Here is an 18354-nt window from a genome sequence, read left to right as displayed (position 1 = left end):
TGCTGCTGTTATATCTGAAAATCTCCGCTCTCCATTGGTGGGGGTGGGGGTGTGTCCGTGTGTGTGTGTGTCCATGTGCGTGTGTGTCATTTTATTACATTGATCACCGTCCCCACCTCAAGTCATCCATTCATCTGTGGGATACAGATGGCTCCCCCTTGCAACAACAGTGTAATTTCCCTGCTCTGGTGTTACATTTCTTTCTCATGCTGCGGGAAGACAAAGGCGGCCGGGAGGCTCTCTTGAACATAGTTCATCCTGGCCTCGCAAGCTTGACCCGTTTGCCTCACCTCCTCTGGGCAACCCTTGATTCAACACTGCACCATTATCATTTGCTTATGTTCCCCAAGATTTGTGCTTTAACATTCTTAAAGTATTAAGGGTGAAAATAACATTTAGTATCGAATTAATACATGGGTAATGATTCACTGATGTAGATTGTGGCCTGGTTTTTAATTGGAGTGAGTGTGAGGATCGATAGTGTTATCTTATTCTTGTTGTTGAATTTTGAACTTTAACCGTTGTTTAATACAAAAAAAAAGAGGAAAACTGTTTAACTCGCTTGTATGCGTCGGTGGTCTGCACTGACGGAGGGGGGGGTGGGCGAACTCACAAGCTTGGAATTCCCCCTTCCCTCTTGGTGACCCCGGGCTCTGTGGTACATCAACAGGTTTGTTCATCTGGAGATTTCGCAGATAATCGCTAACCTTCCTTTGCCCCGGAGTTTATTATTTATTTTTAATTGGCCTTTTTACGATCTCCATCTGCTGTTTGCTGAGTCTGGGTTTGTTTGTTTTCATTTATTATTTCGGTTACTATTAAAAAAATATATCGGCAAATATTATTGATATTAATTGTGGAAAAATGGCCGTATACAACACTGTTGTTACCAATGAATACGCGCACAGCCTCCTATGTGCACGTTTTATATTTTCCTTTCCTCTATATATTTGACGCAGCTGTACCTGCTGGCAGACTGTTGAAACATCTAACAATGTTGGCCTGCGATCACTTCTGCTATATATAGGTTATATTGTTGAAAGGCAATCATAAGGTCATTTCAACTATGGGGGCGGATGTGATTGCTTGATTTTTTTTGGCCGTCTCTTGTGCGCTTACACAAAGACAAAGATCTCTAGGTTAGCCGCAGAGTCCACTGGGACAGGTGGCGGTAGCGAGCACCTTTTAAAGCCGGCATTGCATACAGTGAGGGAACAAAGTATTTGATCACCTGCTGATTTTGTACATTTGCCCACTGCCAAAGAAATGATTAGTCTATAATTTTAATGGTAGGTTTATTTGAACAGTGGAGAGACAGAATAACAACCAAAAAATCCAGAAAAACGCATGTCGAAAATGTTATAAATTGATTTGCATTTTAATGAGGGAAATAAGTATTTGACCCCCTCTCAATCAGAAAGATTTCTGGCTCCCAGGTGTCTTTTATACAGGTAACGAGCTGAGATTAGGAGCACACTCTTAAAGGGAGTGCTCCGAATCTCAGCTTGTTACCTGTATAAAAGACACCTGTCCACAGAAGCAATCAATCAATCAGATTCCAAATTCTCCACCATGGCCAAGACCAAAGAGCTCTCCAAGGATGTCAGGGACAAGATTGTAGACCTACACAAGGCTGGAATGGGCTACAAGACCATTGCCAAGCAGCTTAGTGAGAAGGTGACAACAGTTGGTGCAATTATTCGCAAATGGAAGAAACACAAAAGAACTGTCAATCTCCCACGGCCTGGGGCTCCTTGCAAGATATCACCTCGTGGAGTTGCAATGATCATGAGAACGGTGAGGAATCAGCCCAGAACTACACGGGAGGATCTTGTCAATGATCTCAATGCAGCTGGGACCATAGTCACCAAGAAAACAATTGGTAACACACTACGCTGTGAAGGACTGAAATCCTGCAGCACCCGCAAGGTCCCCCTGCTCAAGAAAGCACATATACATGCCCGTCTGAAGTTTGCCAATGAACATCTGAATGATTCAGAGGACAACTGGGTGAAAGTGTTGTGGTCAGATGAGACCAAAATGGAGCTCTTTGGCATCAACTCAACTCGCCGTGTTTGGAGGAGGAGGAATGCTGCCGATGACCCCAAGAACACCATCCCCACCGTCAAACATGGAGGTGGAAACATTATGCTTTGGGGGTGTTTTTCTGCTAAGGGGACAGGACAACTTCACCGCATCAAAGGGACGATGGACGGGGCCATGTACCATCAAATCTTGGGTGAGAACCTCCTTCCCTCAGCCAGGGCATTGAAAATGGGTCGTGGATTGGTATTCCAGCATGACAATGACCCAAAACACACGGCCAAGGCAACAAAGGAGTGGCTCAAGAAGAAGCACATTAAGGTCCTGGAGTGACCTAGCCAGTCTCCAGACCTTAATTCCATAGAAAATCTGTGGAGGGAGCTGAAGGTTCGAGTTGCCAAACGTCAGCCTCGAAACCTTAATGACTTGGAGAAGATCTGCAAAGAGAAGTGGGAGAAAATCCCTCCTGAGATGTGTGGAAACCTGGTGGCCAACTACAAGAAACGTCTGACCTCTGTGATTGCCAACAAGGGTTTTGCCACCAAGTACTAAGTCATGTTTTGCAGAGGGGTCAAATACTTATATCCCTCATTAAAATGCAAATCAATTTATAACATTTTTGACATGCGTTTTTCTGGATTTTGTTGTTGTTATGCTATCTCTCACTGTTCAAATAAACCTACCATTTAAATTATAGAATGATCATTTCTTTGTCAGTGAGCAAACGTACAAAATCAGCAGGGGATCAAATTCTTTTTTCCCTCACTGTACGAGGGAATGGTGTGGCCATCACCACACCCTGATGTCCGTACCTCCTGAGTGGTGATGGTTACACAACATACCAGGTACTTATTTAAGTCTGAGTGCACCTAGAGGATACCCAGTGATTTCTCCCAAACCTAGTCCTCCTCCTAGTGGTCCTTCTGATCCTCTACCTCCTAATCTTACTATTCCTGATCCTTCACCTCCTGGTCCTCCTCAAGGTCCTGCTCCTGATTCTCGTCCTCCTGATCCTTTTCTTAGTCCTCCTTCTGATCCTCCCACTCCTCCTTGTTTTCCTGGTCCTTCTGGTTGCTGGCAACTGCTTTAGCATCCCCTATAGCCCTGCACTCCCTCTGACCCCTACAATCCACCCCCGTCCCGCACCTCCGATTAGCACGGTCGGCTGCGTACGGTGCGAAAGAAGTTCCACATACATACAGACATACATTCAGTACATATTCCAATATCACTTGTTACTGTGCAATGTATGGTTATACATACTCCAAAATGACTTATCATTGTGCAATATATGAATTACAGCTAATCCAAGGTCAGAAACCGAACCTCGTTCTCTGGGATTTTGCCATAGTGAGCCACCTATCTCGACCATCGCACACATACACATATTTATTGGCTGGTCTTTTGACTTATGTGTGTGTGTGTGTTGGAGTGTGGCGTTGGCCACCCACTCCTTTGTGTGCCATTTCGACCTTCATAGGTGCTCACTAACATTACTTGCCCCAACAAACTGATAAGCACTCGTAGTTCCATATATGTAATCAAGTTCAGGTTAATTGGAATAACATAAGGCATGGCAGTTAAGTGTTTATATATGCCAAAGCAGAGAATGTTGTTGAAAATGTCAAGTTTAGCCATGTGATAAAAGCTGCAATTGATCACATTCATGAACTCGAATTATAAGAAAAAACCCATCCTTTTAAGTTTGTTTTGGCAACTGTTGGTACATCAGCTTTGTTCTTGAAAGCTTATAACAAATTGCCATGTGCAGTTGCTTCTGCATTATATGTAAGTACAAAGCGATTCCCACCATCCTTGATGAGTATATTTGATCATAAAGACTCCAAACGAGCATTTTTTTTCCGATTGTAGATATTGTATAAGGACATAGATCACAATACAAAATGGTGCGTTTTGTAAAATATATCGCTCTGCCTGCTTGGAATGTCGTTTTTTGTTAGTTAACTATGTTTGCAATTTTTTAAATCCCTCTCGTAAGACAGATGTTTGTGTTCTGATTTATATATATAAATATATAAAAAATATATATGAATATATATGTATATATAAATCTATATAAATATACACATTTTTATATATATAAATGTATATATTTAACTTTGGTAATATTGGTCGCCCAGGTCACTCTTGACACTCCTTTTCATCTTTTGAGTTCTCACCTGCGTCAGAAAACGTTAATTTGAACTTGAAACACCGTGCCCAAACAGGTTGTCATAGATCTTCTTTGGTTCTTTCGGTAAAGTCACGTAGAATGAGAATAAAATAATAAATTGATAAAATAAAATAACACAATAATATTCTCACGACGTTTCGGCCACAACACAAGAGGCCTTCATCAGGTGAAGGGAGCGAGACTGTCTGGTAGGACAGCGCTGGAGTGAGAGAGCCACGTTCAGATCACGGCTTTTAAGCTGTGTGAGAGGAACAAGGAGCCTTGACGAAGGAATTAGCATAAAATTTAGCATTGAAAGGCTGAATGATTAGCTTGTGACTGGTCACAGAAATAGCTATGTTAAAAGTTAAAGCATACACATCCGCAGAGGCACCCATTGTTAAAAGGAATTAGCATAGAATTTAGCATTGAAATAGCTAAATTAAGGCATTCGCTTGTAACTGCTACAGAAATAGTTACGTTGAAGTCAGAGCATACACATTCACCGAGGCACTTAGTACAAATCAAAACAGGAGAATTTAGCATTGAAATAACTAGGCGAATTTAGCATTGAAATCACTGGGTGATTTGCTAGTGACTGGTCACAGAAATGACTACAAATCTGAGCTATTCACAGTACTATATAGTGAACCAATAAAAACTAAAATATAAATTACCTTCATGTTATCAATAAACTCTATATTCTCCAATCAGCTAAGCTACCAACCATAAGTCGTTATATATCACAATGCTATATGGCGAAAAAATGGGTGGATTCTTACCCTCAAATTTCCATACCACGGATAGCTACGGGCCCCGTTCAGACGGACGAGTTCGTCCATGGTCGGAACAGAGGAGGGGGAGAGAGACAGCTGCGAAGCCCTAGTATACTCCATGTTGTAAACCATACCATTAACCGTGGTGTGAGAGGTATTAAGAGGCAATGCTGGCGAAAGAGCTGCGGTCTGAAGGTCATCGTAAAATTACAATTAATTAAGAACAGAAATGATTTAACACATCTTTCCAGTGGTTACTGAGCCTGAATCCATCTTCTCGGTTGAAATTGTCTCTGTGCTTGTATATGTGAATGGCCTCATGAACGAATCTCTCATGGTAGCCAGTTGGTTTGCAAAGAACCTCCGTCTTGGAGAAGTCAATGTCATGTGAGCCCACTGAATTGTAACAGTGATCTGCCACGGCAGAGGAGTTCGTCTTACCGTGTTTCAAGTCTGCTTTATGTTCGCGGATGCGATCCGAGATATGTCTTTTGGTTTCTCCAATGTAGCTACTACCACAGAGGCACTTTAGTTTGTAAACGCCCGGGTACTGTATGTCTGGAAGAGCATCTTTTACAGAAATTTAGGTTGTCATAGAGCTTTGCGGGGCTGTGTGGTAGGCAGTAGTGGGCAGTATAGATGGTAGTGTAGCAAAGTCCATTTTTGGTACCAAACTTGTCTATTGCTCTACACCTGAACCAACCCCCAGTGACTACCAGCATTGTGGAGTACTGCGCTGTCAAATAGCCCCCCCCAATGACCAACGTGGCCTCGTCCAGCGGTGGATTGACAAAGCGGGGCGCACACATGCACACAATACACTCCTTCTCTTGAACACTCATTTGTTTGCTGGCTATTGCATTTGGTTGTCCAAGGAAATATGTGCTTCCTTAGGGTGGGATCAGGAGAGATGGCGGGAGGGGGGAAAACACGAGAGATCCATTGATGCGAATTTGAGGTGCTCACGAGGAGACGTTGGTACATTGCACACTATGTGTGTACACCTGGCTGGGTGGTGCTGTGGTTGGAGTACTTGACACAGTTCCCATTAGGGTCTAACTCTGCCCATCCTCTCTCTGCCATCGATAACATACTTTTTTTCATTTGTTTTTTTCTGTGGTATGCTGGTCCCTGCCATAGGAATGTGGAATTTACATCACTGCCTGAGGATTTCCAAGACATGAACCCTGCCCCACACATATTTGCAGATGACACGATACTGATTACTGCTGGCCGCTCTCCGGATGACGTGATTGCTAAGCTACAGGGTGATTTCAACAAACTACAACATCAGCTAGTTGCTCTTAAACTAGTCCTGAATACCTCCAAAACCAAGGTGCTATGCTTCTCACCAGGACTAAAGCAGGAAGTTATTTTTCCCCAATTACATTCCTTAAATAATTGTCAAATAGAGCAAGTCAAGATCTATAAGTATCCTGGATTCATGATTATATTGGTAAAAAGACAAAATAAAAATTGGTTTTCTGTATCGACACAAGCACTGCTTCCCCCCAATGTTCCGTTTGGAATTGATAAAAGCTACCATACTGCCTCTACTTGACTACTGTGACATCGTGTATAAATCAGCCCCAAGTACTGTACTGAAGAAGCTTGATTCCATCTATCACTCGGCCTTAAGATTTACATTGAACTGCCCATATAGGACTCACCACTGTGATCTCTACATTGGGTCAAACTTAACATCTCTTAATGTTCGACGGCTTGTGCACCAGATCTTATTTATTCACGATATACTTACAAAAAAATCCGCAGACTACCTGCTGGATCTCCTCTCTGTTTCAAAGAACAAATTTGACCTCAGGTCTTCGCTCATTTACCAGCTTCACATTCCCTATTGCCATACATAAACTGGAGGAAGGGCCTTTGCTATTGATGCCCCCAGAGTCTAGAATGTTATTGACAATAAACTGCAACTTGAATCGCTACCAATGAGATCTTCTCTCAAAACTGCTCTAGAGGAGTTGTACACCCCTAGCTACCACTGCTATTCATTGGCGTAAAATAAAATAAAATGTTTTGCTCCGGATGACGCTGCAAAGTATTATCTGTATTTTGATTTAGCGTGCTGATCTTAAAGGTGCATTGAAAAATGTTATACTCCAACCGATGCGTCTGTTGTTGTGGAGTAACTCATGCAGCCAGCTATGGCTCTAGGATTTGGTGTTTCATGTTATTTATGTAGTTTATTGTAAAAATTCGGTCACAGTCCTTGTGATCACTGTTACGTTGCAATTATGGCTTTATTTTTTGGTGATTTTGAAAAGTTTTTTGGTTTTGACATGTTTGTTTGTTGTAGTAGAGTTAGACTGATGGCCTTAATCTAAGTTTTTGTGGTTGTTGTTGTTGTTTGACTTGCATCCCACTGGGATTTTTTGCACACAGCGTTGGTGTACGGTGCTTTTTTCAGGAATATTTTTGCTGTTTTTTTTTCCATGGATTTTCTGTTTGCACAGTCACATAGTCACTTTAAGATGTTTTCTTGTTCGTGTTTTTGTTTTTTGTTGTGGTTGCACCCGATTCAAGAGCCGAATGGCTCACAGGGCTATACCAAAATAAACTGAAACTGAGGAGAGAGATACCTTGACTTTAACATGGTCTGCGGAATGCATTTTCAAACAAGACCGCCATGCGTAGCCAATGACAAACATTTCACAGAAGCACCAATTTGGTCGAGGCTCAAACGAAAGCCGTCCCTTAGTGTGGACCAATTAGTTTCAAGGACAATGCATATATTATCATAGTATGTTTTTTGTTTGCATTTTGACTGCAGGTATTGTGGTTAATGCAGACATGAATCCTTGTAAAAGGTTTCAGTTTTGTTGCCAGAAAAAAGGGAAAAACCCTATTATTAAAGACAAATTATTTTACATTTTAATAGCACCTACTACTTTTGCTGCACTGTCTGACGTGTCTCGCACGTTTTATGGGAATAGAGAGCTGTAATTTTCATGTTCCTCAACGTTGCGGTGTGAGACATTACATTTCAGAAATATATACTTTTTACTTCCATACTCGTTGGTTCTTTCGGTAAAGTCACGTGGGTATAAAAGCTTTCCCACCTGATGATGGACGCTTGTGTTGCGCCCGAAACGGCGTGATTTATTTAATTTTATACCAACATGACTACCGAAAGAACCAAAGAGTATGGATTCCTGCAGTCACGAATGCTTCAAATCAAGATTTTTACTTCCAGATTCACCTTTTTGGATTCCTGCTTTGAGTATATTTGCATTGGGGTATAATACCCTGCAAAGTAGACTAATCTTCTGAATGGGAATTCACTTGGCTAGAGATAAGGGCCAGCATTGCTTCGTTTTTACAGCATGTTATATGCGTGCAAGAATCTGGCTTTTTCCACGTTGCTGGGTCCCAACAATTTCAAATTTGGCCCGTGACGAGACATGACATGTACCAGAACTGTGCCGGTAAGACACTCGTGTGGTAGTATGTCAGCCCCATTTACCGGGGGTGACCCTGCAAAGAGTCGTGATATCATCGGGTCACCATGGCAACGAAACGCACATATCGCTCGGCCACCTGGCCTTGTTGTTAAAAAAAATATACACGAAAAATTTCGAAAAATGTAGATAAAGGCCACAGATAGCCTAACGTAGCCCGTGTTTTCGTTAGACTTTCTCAAAAATAACAATTTAATAACACGGTTTACCAGCTGCCATTCCCCCTTGACCTTGCCTAGAGACCTGTCCAGTGAAGGGTTGAGTGAGTCGACCGTCGTGAGTAGTGGCAGGCGGGGCTCGGGGGGAGATGACGGGGAGTGAGGGGTGAGGGGATGGGACGGGGTGGGGGGGGTGACGCCATCTGCTTTATGGAAATGTGTCTTGACCTGCCTTGGCATGAGTCAGGCCCCAGCACAAATCTAGCCCACTTACAACTAAGAACTGTGGGATGATGAGATGCCATCTTTCCCGTCACCACTTCACAGCATGCCCGAGACTTCCTGTACAAGCCTTGGGATAGCCCTGTTCCCAGTCTCATACCCTTACCATTTGTTCCCATGGCTGGTATCTAAATAAACATTGTGTACTTGTGTCCTATATGTGTTTCCCCACTCCTCCGTCCTCCACATCTCCATGTGCCCACCTCGTCCCTACCCCTATCCCTATCCCCTGTGTCTGGCGACTGACCCTGAGAGTACGCACGGTCACTGGGCAGGAATTTAGGCAAGGTCAGGTTGTGCTCGTCAGGATAGAATGTTTTATAAACTATGAAGTTTACTGGCAGCGTAGCATAAATTAGGAAATGTTGCGTAAAAAAAAGCCTCAGATTTTTTTTTTACCTTGTCCTTTACAAGGCCAGGTGGCTGAGCGATAGGGTTATAAACAAGTCACCCCTCCATGATTTGGGATCACAGTTAGATTTTTTAATCAATCCCTTTTTTTGCCAATCCTTTTGTATAATCAGAAATAATCGATTCCTACTCGTGTGATTTAATGCTTGTGTCAAATGCGTATTGACTTAATTTGGATTGAGTAAATAATTTGTTACTTTCCTGCTGAGCTATGCAAGTGCTGTCACACAGCATCTCATTGTCCATGCTGCTCCATAGATTCCCCACCAGTTCCCGGGTCAAACGATGTAAGAAGGGTGAGCTCTCCATCTCCAAAAAGCCTCCAGACCACAGTCCTCACCAACTTACGATGTCAGGGACAAAACGTCTGAAATCATGGGGGGCATCACTCAGGATAGGTGGAGTGGTTGGGCAGTCATGAGCGCATTCCACGATGAACCCAGAGACCTGAGTTCGATCCCTCGCCATAGCCAACTGCAGTGGTGAGTGACAACTGAAACTGTCCTTCCTCTGCACGAAGCTGCATTGACCAGTGCGGTAAACCATGGTCAAACAATCCTCATCACTGAGACACGCAGGAAGGCCTTCATCCAGCAGTAGATTGATAGAGGGCAGTACGTTATACATGATCATCTTGCTTATAAAGAACCCAGGTCTGCCACATATTAAAACGTGCCCTGGAACGACGAGGCACCCAATGTCTGCCTGTTCCCTTGCCTCCAGTGTCCTGCTGTGGCCACCCACGTGCGTGTGCTGATTGTGGCGATCGCTGTGTCTCTTCTGTGCATGCGTGCGTGCAGTGATGGACTTTGGGTTGTTCTTGGCGGACGAGGACCCCAAGAAGGGCATCTGGCTGGAGGGAGAGCGTAATCTGGATTACTACATGCTGCGGGATGGGGTGAGTTGCACTGCTCCCCCACCCCTTTAAAGGAATATTCCACTGCCGACACACACATCTGAAAGTGGGGTTTTTTTTGTGCTTGAATGTTGGATGAATGTTGTTGCGCTGTGCAATGTTAAAGGTGCGGTAGAAATGCAGTTTTCTCCTCGTGACATTGAATATGTGCAGGATGTCAGTTCAGGCGTCTGCATGCATTTGGCGGTGACGTGGAATAGCGGTGGCGCACCCGCCCCTCGTGGCTGAGGTTCACGGTTCGAATCCGGCGGCCGCCCTGATTATTACTGCGGGTGTAAATAACCGTGGCAATACTACGTGGTGGCCGCTGCACAGCGTTAAAGGATCCCCTGACGTTGTACACAAGAGTAGGCCATTGTGTGCCAGCGTGAGGGGCCTAACTTGCTAGGCTTGCAAATTTCCGGCAAAATATTAAATTGGGATTACACAAAGTAACCATTGCCCCCCTCCTGGAAAATCAATGCCCCAGGTCACTCTTGTAAATGAGTATCTTTAGTTCTCACCGGGTTCAACTAAATATACTTGAAACTTGATGCATAAGTGCGAAGTTGGTGGTGTTCACCTCTCGACATGATCCAGTTGTAAACAAGTCCACAATCATTATGACACCTCCTTTGCCAGTAACAAGATATAGGAATAGGTTTTACCCTTTTTAACTGGCACAAAAACTGACACCTTTATTCAAGGCATCATGTTTGCAATAACCACAACACAAGCAGTCAAAATGCAAACAAAAACGACAACTCTGATAATAATATGCACTGTCCTTGAATTTGATTGGTCCACACCCGAGACGGCTTTTCTTAGAGCCTAGTCTCCATTGGTGTTAGACCAGAAGACGCCAAAAGGCGTACAACTCAAAAACAGCGTACTATCAGAGTTGAGGGCTCGGGGTGAGCATTTACATTATGAGACCTCCTTTGCTAGTAACAAGATATAGGAATAGGTTTTACCCTTTTAACTGGCACAAAAACTGACACCTTTATTCAAGGCATCATGTTTGCAATAACCACAACACAAGCAGTCAAAATGCAAACAAAAAAGACAACTCTGATAATAAGGGTAAAACCTATTCCTATATCTTGTTACTGGCAAAGGAGGTCTCATAATGTAAATGCTCACCCCGAGCCCTCAATACTCTGATAGTGCGCTGTTTTTGAGTTGTACGCCTTTTGGCGTCTTCTGGTCCAACACCAATGGAGACTAGGCTCTAAGAAAAGCCGTCTCGGGTGTGGACCAATCAAATTCAAGGACAGTGCATATTATTATCAGAGTTGTCTTTTTTGTTTGCATTTCGACTGCTTGTGTTGTGGTTATTGCAAACATGATGCCTTGAATAAAGGTGTCAGTTTTTGTGCCAGTTAAAAGGGTAAACCTATTCCTATGTCCACAATCCTAATGCAGGAGATATTCTATTAAATAAGATAATCACTTGTTGACTTCCTTCAAAGTTGTACTCGTTCTATTAATACATAATGGATTTTAATTAGTAACCTGATTTCGAGTCAAACTGCATGCTCAAAATGTATATAAGCTGTATGCCCAAACATATACTGTAAGCATATATATTATGCATACATGCAATGGCGGAGCAAAGATTTTCAGGTAGGGGGGGCAACCCCTCCAGCAATGATAAATGATAGAGGAGTTGTTTGTAAGTAAGGACTTGTCCCTTGCTGTTTATTCGACGCGTGTGCGGCGATGGCGCAGCCGTCGATCGAGGGTCGAATTCGAACCGCGTTGTGTGATCGGCACCACGCTCACTGAAGGTGTTGATGCCTTCAGGGAAGTCGTGTACTGCGTACGCAACTGCGCACAATTCTGAGTCACTTGTAACTGCTTTGCCGTTACTTATTGCCAATTATGGACTCAGACTATTGTCCTATTATCTCATAGAGTCCCTGGCACATAATAATAATAATATGCTACACAGTAGCAGTGGGGGTCGCAAAATGCCGATTTATTACTAATGAACCCCAATGATCCGATCGAAATTAGGGATTTTGATCGGATCATTGGGGGGGGCACGTGCCACCCCACTGGTGGAGCTAGTGCATACATGCCTGATGCTCACAGAGCCAACTTTGGTGCTTCATGCACTCAGTGGTTCGTGCACTGCACTGCGTGTCGGCCACCTGAGTTTGATTCTCAGCCAAGGGGCAAATAAAGTGGCAAGTGATATCTGAGCCAGTCCTGGGCCCCCCTTCACACAGACCAGTCTAGTGTAGTACGGCATGGTTAAACAAACCCTGATGACTTACAGAGCATAGGGAGGCCTTCATCCAGCAGTGGATTGACACAGGACCATAAACTACTATGCATTAATGTTGCTGTGGGTAAGTGGCTGGTACAGGAATTCTGATAATCACACCAATGCAGAAATAAGAATAATATGCTCTGTTTCATCATCATCATCAGTCATGATCAATACACTGCTGTATAGAGGCCTCCCCAAAACCAACACCATTTTTCACAATCCTGTGATATAATAATCCACCCGGCACCCCGCACACGAGCTGACGTCATCGTTGACGTCCTCCCAGACGCATTGCGTTGACTTGGCAGCCACTCCATCGTGACGCTTGACCGTCGGCCGTCATCCCTTTGAGTGACCCGTCCAGCCCAGGTCCGCACTTACTTTTCTCATCAGTGAACAACGCTGTCTTTATCCTGCGCTCGTGCCCCCAAACCCACGCGTTCGACGTTTATTTTACTAGAAGTATTTTATTGAAGACGAAAAAACAGGGGAAGGTACAGCGTGCGGTCAGCCGGAGTTGGTTGGGGGAACGCAAGGGGTAAAGCATGAATGGAGCAACATCAACAAGTGAGTTAGGGTCTCGCACAGTTGGTGAACGTTATAAGTGGAAGAGGCATAGCGCAGGGGCGATGCTTCGAGGGGTGTTGTGGGGGAGGCAAATGAGGGTGTATTTATGTATGTAGAACTTATTTCGCACCGTACGTAGACAACCGTGCTAATTGGAGGTGCGGGTATGAGGGTGTGGTGTGTGTTGCACAGGTCGGTGACTCTTGGGGTGGTAGTAGGTGAGCGCGTGTTGATTGAGCGGTGTGTCTGGTGGGGCAAGTCGGAGGGATGTGTGCTTTCCGTTTTTAAGTAGTGTTTCAGTATTAACAATAAGTATCGGTTTGACCCTTTCTGGCAATAAAACATCTGTTAAGATTTATTAGAAATCTTTTGCGAGAAATCAAGTCTGCATTTAACACACATACCTGTGGTAAAACATGCAAACAAACATGCTCTGATAATAAATGGGCATTGTCTTTGAAACTGATTGGCCTACACCAGAGACGGCCTTCTTTATGGCCTAGTCTCACCAGTGTTAGACCAGCAAACAGTACAAATACAATGCAAGTCTCAAAGCTTTTACAGCTCGGGTTGAGCAGCGACATTATGGGACCTTTTTTGCTGTCTCTGATGTAGGCCAATCAGTTTTAGAGACAATGCCATATTATTATCAGACCATGTTTGTTTTGCATGTTGACCACAAGTACGTGTGGTAAATGCAGACTTGATTTCTCGCAAAAGCTATCCATTTGGTGGTTGGACATTTTAAAGCCTTATTTTATTGCCAGAAAGGGTAAAACCTATTTTTTTTCATATTTTTTTTGTAACTAGCAACCAAAAAAAGGTCCCACCGGTAGTGTTTTATTGCCCGCAGAGACTGCCGCGTCCTCACAGGCAGCTGGGTTTCTCTCCCGCAGGACCTGCTCGAGTACAAGCGCAAGGTGCGCCCTCTCAAGGTGCGCATGCTTGATGGCATGATCAAGACTGTGATGGTCGACGACTCCAAGACGGTCGGGGATCTGCTCATCACCATCTGCACGCGCATCGGTGATCTAACCGCGACCATTGCTTTCGTGTTCTATTGTGACGGATTTGATTATCGCCGATGAAACATTGATATCAACAAGCACGGAGACTATTCAGAAGGGCTGTAAAGATTCACCACCCCACCTTACACCCCTGCGATTTTAAATGTATTTTGTGATCCAGCATCACAATTCAATAGATGAAATTGAGGTACCGCAGGTGAGCTGGCCCCAAAAAGCTTGCTGATGAGAGAAAGAGCGAGAGCTTCATGGGAGACAGAGGGATCAAGCTGAATGATTCTTCACAAGGACATAGGAGGGGGGCCATGCAAATTCCTAGTAAATCGTGCACAGGACGATATGACGTAAGGACTCGGTAATGGAGTGAACTACGGGAGGAACTATTACAAAGAGAGAACCTTTTATGACTGAAATGTGTTCTTGGATCTGTTCACAGTCCGAGCTATAAGTCCTCCCACGTTTTGAGATCATAAACGTACTGAAACAACTGTGTTTTATCGATGGCCGGATTCATCATGGGCATTGCTCAGCATAATTGACCTCTTCCTCCTGAAAAACAGAGCATTGTATATTGTTCATCTCAATTGGAAGCCCTGAGCCAGTTGTGCCAATTCAGCCCATCATCTTTACTTGGTCCATAAAGTGAGGACCAATTTGTATAAATCTATCCTGCCACTCTGTCACAATCCAAGGGCCCTGAGCTAATATCCTCGTCAGGGATTGACTTGTCCTATAATATCTCTGGGGTTGATAAAATAAGTACCCCTCTGTGTGAAATCCAAAGTGGTCATTCAATGATCCATATTTGTATTTGGCATAATACAACGTAGGTTTATGCCAAAATACATGTCATTAACCCTTCACCATACCATACAATTGTCACATTGACAACACATGAATTCAACTGACAAATCAATCAATTAATCAAACTTTATTGCTAGAGCACTATTCGTGCAAAAACTGCAATACATAGTGCTTTACAGGCATGAACAATAAAAGTGAAATTGGAGGCAAAATAAAATCGCGTAACAAATTTCTAGCAAAGACATAGTAAAAATAACACATTAAGAAAATCCTAATTAAAAGCAAGTTTTAAAAAGTAAGTTTTTAGATTCATTTTAAAAGTGCTTAATGACTCTGAAGCCCTCAAATCCCCTGTCAGGCTATTCCAAATACGTTGATTAAACTGTAACAAATAAAGCTTAAGGCTTCTCGTGACTGAATTTGCATAGACTTAACTACCGCCGTATGAATGTGGAATTGACATTACTGGTTCAAATCTGCAACCATAGACGAGCACTGCCAGTGCTCGCTATACATGTTTAATTTCACTCACGAATCAACATTCACTCGCATCGTGAAAAAAAAGCCCACCGCATTATAATTCCATCTTTTTGAGCTCTTCATGGTTCCGCAACCAACGGCCATAACAGGAGCACCGTGGAGTGCAGAGGAGAAGCTGCATCCATCATTCAGAACAATCCTCTACTGGGCCTTGGGCACAATGGGGTTTGGGTCTCTCCCCTTGCGGCAGGCATCACAAACTATGACGAGTACTCGTTGATTTGGGAGGGTGGTGGCGAGGAGAGGAAGGAGGATGGCCCCACGTCGCCGCGCACCGGCACGCTCAAGGGTGGCACGCCGCGCACCGGCACGCTCAAGGGTGGCACGCTGCGCTCGGGCACGCTCAAGAAAGACCGCACGCTGCTGCGCGACGAGAAGAAGATGGAGAAGCTCAAGCAGAAGCTGCACACGGACGACGAACGTGAGTCTGTCGTGCGCCGACAAGGACCTTGGACGCGCTACTTAAGATCCTTAATAGAGGTTTTTTTGGGGTTAGATCGCGTAAATATATGAATGTGTCGTTAAAACCCGCCACCACCCGACACAGCCAATGGTTGTCACCGTAAACAGAACGTGGCCAATTCGTCACGAGTACAGCCACGCCGGTGTGTTGGAGAGCCCAGCCACAACATTTACAATCTGAGTACAACGTTTCGCCAGTAATTACAACTAGCTTCATCAGGCGAAAGCCAGATTTGTAGAGAAGTCTTACTGTTTCGTTTCTTATATCGAGGCGTAGATGTGTTGACCCACCCTTGTGCGCTCTTGCACAATGATGGGGGGGGGGGATTACTGAGCCTACGTACATTATGCATGTGTATTATGCATGTGTATTATGCGAGCCCTTTGAACTTGTCCTTCCTGTCTATTGTGTTTATTTAAATAGCCCTACCAACGGTAATCCCTATTGAAGTACGCTGCCCTTTGTAGGCATGCATTTATATGATGTATTATTTGATGATTCGCTTCCAAGCAGCACTAAGACGGTAGCTATCCGAACGGTTAAAGTTATTTTTATTTCTTTAAATTTCAATAGCTTCTCTAATTAGTCTTGGCCAGTAGTAGCTAGTTTTGCACGAAACTTCAACATTATGAAAATCAATTGAGTGTCCTTGTTGCGTGTTCTATGACTGCTGACAGTTGCATTTGGGAGAATTTAATATTTCTCTGATGTTCTTTTAGTCTCGTGCTGATCATTCATCCTGTTTGCCCAACATAACATTTACCACACGTGCAGTTAATCCTGTACACACCTTCTGTTGATAGCTTCGGTAATACATCTTTTGTACCAGATATTAAATTCTGTATTTTATGTACCGTGCCAAATCTGACTCGGATGTTTTGTTTTTCCAAACATCTGGCTAGTTTATCAGTTACTCCCGCAATGTACGGTATTTTTATCGTTTTCATTACTTGGGCAGTTTCAATGCTCTTGTTATTTGATTTGGTTTTGGTATTCAATGCCCTGTTGATTTGCGCATCATTGTAACCGTTCATTTGCAGCGCTTCTTTAACGTGTTGAATTTCACTTCTCAGATTGTCACCATCTGACACTTTCTTAGCTCGATGAATGAGCGTCTTGATAAGAGCAGATTTCTGTGCGGGGTGATGGTGTGACTCTGCATTCAGATATCCGTCAGTATGCGTTTTCTTTCGGTAAACACTGTCTTATTTTACCATTTCTACCCCGTCCTAGCAGAATATCCAGAAATGGTAGAGTTCTGTCAGCTTCTACTTCCATGGTGAACTGGATGGATGGGTTTTGCGAGTTGAGATGATTTAGAAATGCGTCTAGTGTATCTTTTCCGTGTGGTCAGACCACCAATGTGTCACCCACATATCTAAACCAAGCAGTTGGTTTTAGTGTGCTTGTAGCTACTGCTTTTGTTTCAAAATCTTCCACGTACAAATTCGCTATCACAGGAGACAAAGGAGAGCCCATTGCTGCTCTTTCTTTTTGTTTATAGAAGTCACCTTGCCACAATAAGTAAGTATTCTTTAGACAGTGTTCAGCTAGTCTTGGAATATCTTTGGCTAAACTTTTGTTCGTTACCAGAGTGTCGAGTAATTTAATTGACTCGTTGACCGGAACCCTCGTGAACAGAGAGGTCAAATCAAAACTTACGAGAATATCATTAGGATTAAGCTTAATATCTTGAATTATATTTACGAGATGTTCAGAGTTTTTGATGAATGAAGAGGTCCTACCGATGTAGGGCTGTATTTGGTTGTAAAAGCCTGCGTGTTAAACTAAGCTACTTAAGATATTTTTGTTGGTAAATATCTGAAGCTCTCTGTGTGCAATTTCTGAATGCGTGAATCTGCCCTGGTTACTTTGGAATTGATAAAAGTGAGTCGTGCTTTGCTGTCATTGTCATCATCAACATCATCATCAGCTGCAGCCATTATTTATCCACTGTTGGATGAAGGCCTCCCCAAGTTGTTGCCATCCCTCATGCTCTCTTGATGCAACAATTCATGTAGCTCCTGCACGTGGGCTGATCTCATTGTTCCATCTCCGCAGTTATCATCTTCTCAGGATATGTTCCCTACTTGGGTTACCATTCTGCTGTTGATCTCCATAGAAATGTTGAATTTCCACCGGTAGATCAGGCTCAACGATGAGAATGAGTAGTGCGGTGTGTTACTGGGATAACCCCAGAGATTACTATTATCTTCCGATTTGTTTCTTACTGACTCCTTAGAGTTCACAAACCCAGTGGATGCGAGGTTTGCTTGGAAAAAGTGTTCAGTTTATGTTTTCTGATTACTCAGCGTTTTATAAGCAATATAACATGCCTCCATATAGATTGCAGCATTAGTGGCACGATACATATGCATTGGATACTGGTATCCTTGCATTAAAGCAAAGTAGCCTTTGACTAAATGGCATAGAGTGTGGTCAGTCTCATTAGATCTTGGA

The 18354-nt window shown here is 43.5% G+C and overlaps 1 protein-coding gene and 1 long non-coding RNA gene across 10 annotated transcripts in view; both read left to right on the top strand.

Moving 5' to 3' along the window:
- LOC116937147 (talin-2-like) overlaps window positions 1-18354 on the top strand; it is a 246255-nt gene that overhangs the window by 97454 nt on the left and 130447 nt on the right. For all 9 annotated transcript variants that reach the window (XM_076065751.1, XM_032944800.2, XM_032944373.2 and 6 more), the window contains 3 exons: window positions 10123-10220; window positions 13959-14088; window positions 15622-15852. In XM_076065751.1, coding sequence (XP_075921866.1) covers window positions 10123-10220; window positions 13959-14088; window positions 15622-15852 — 459 coding nt within the window. The remainder of the gene's footprint in view (window positions 1-10122; window positions 10221-13958; window positions 14089-15621; window positions 15853-18354) is intronic.
- Window positions 2423-7487, top strand: LOC142924145 (uncharacterized). The gene is made up of 2 exons (XR_012941302.1): window positions 2423-4271; window positions 5580-7487. It is a non-coding gene; the product is annotated as an uncharacterized LOC142924145 (long non-coding RNA).

The sequence above is a fragment of the Petromyzon marinus genome, chromosome 1, assembly GCF_048934315.1.
Source record: "Petromyzon marinus isolate PM22_M1 ecotype Great Lakes invasive population chromosome 1, UKy_Petmar_22M1.pri1.0, whole genome shotgun sequence".
Classification (NCBI taxonomy): domain Eukaryota; kingdom Metazoa; phylum Chordata; class Hyperoartia; order Petromyzontiformes; family Petromyzontidae; genus Petromyzon; species Petromyzon marinus.
This window is presented reverse-complemented; position numbering and strand designations above follow the sequence as displayed.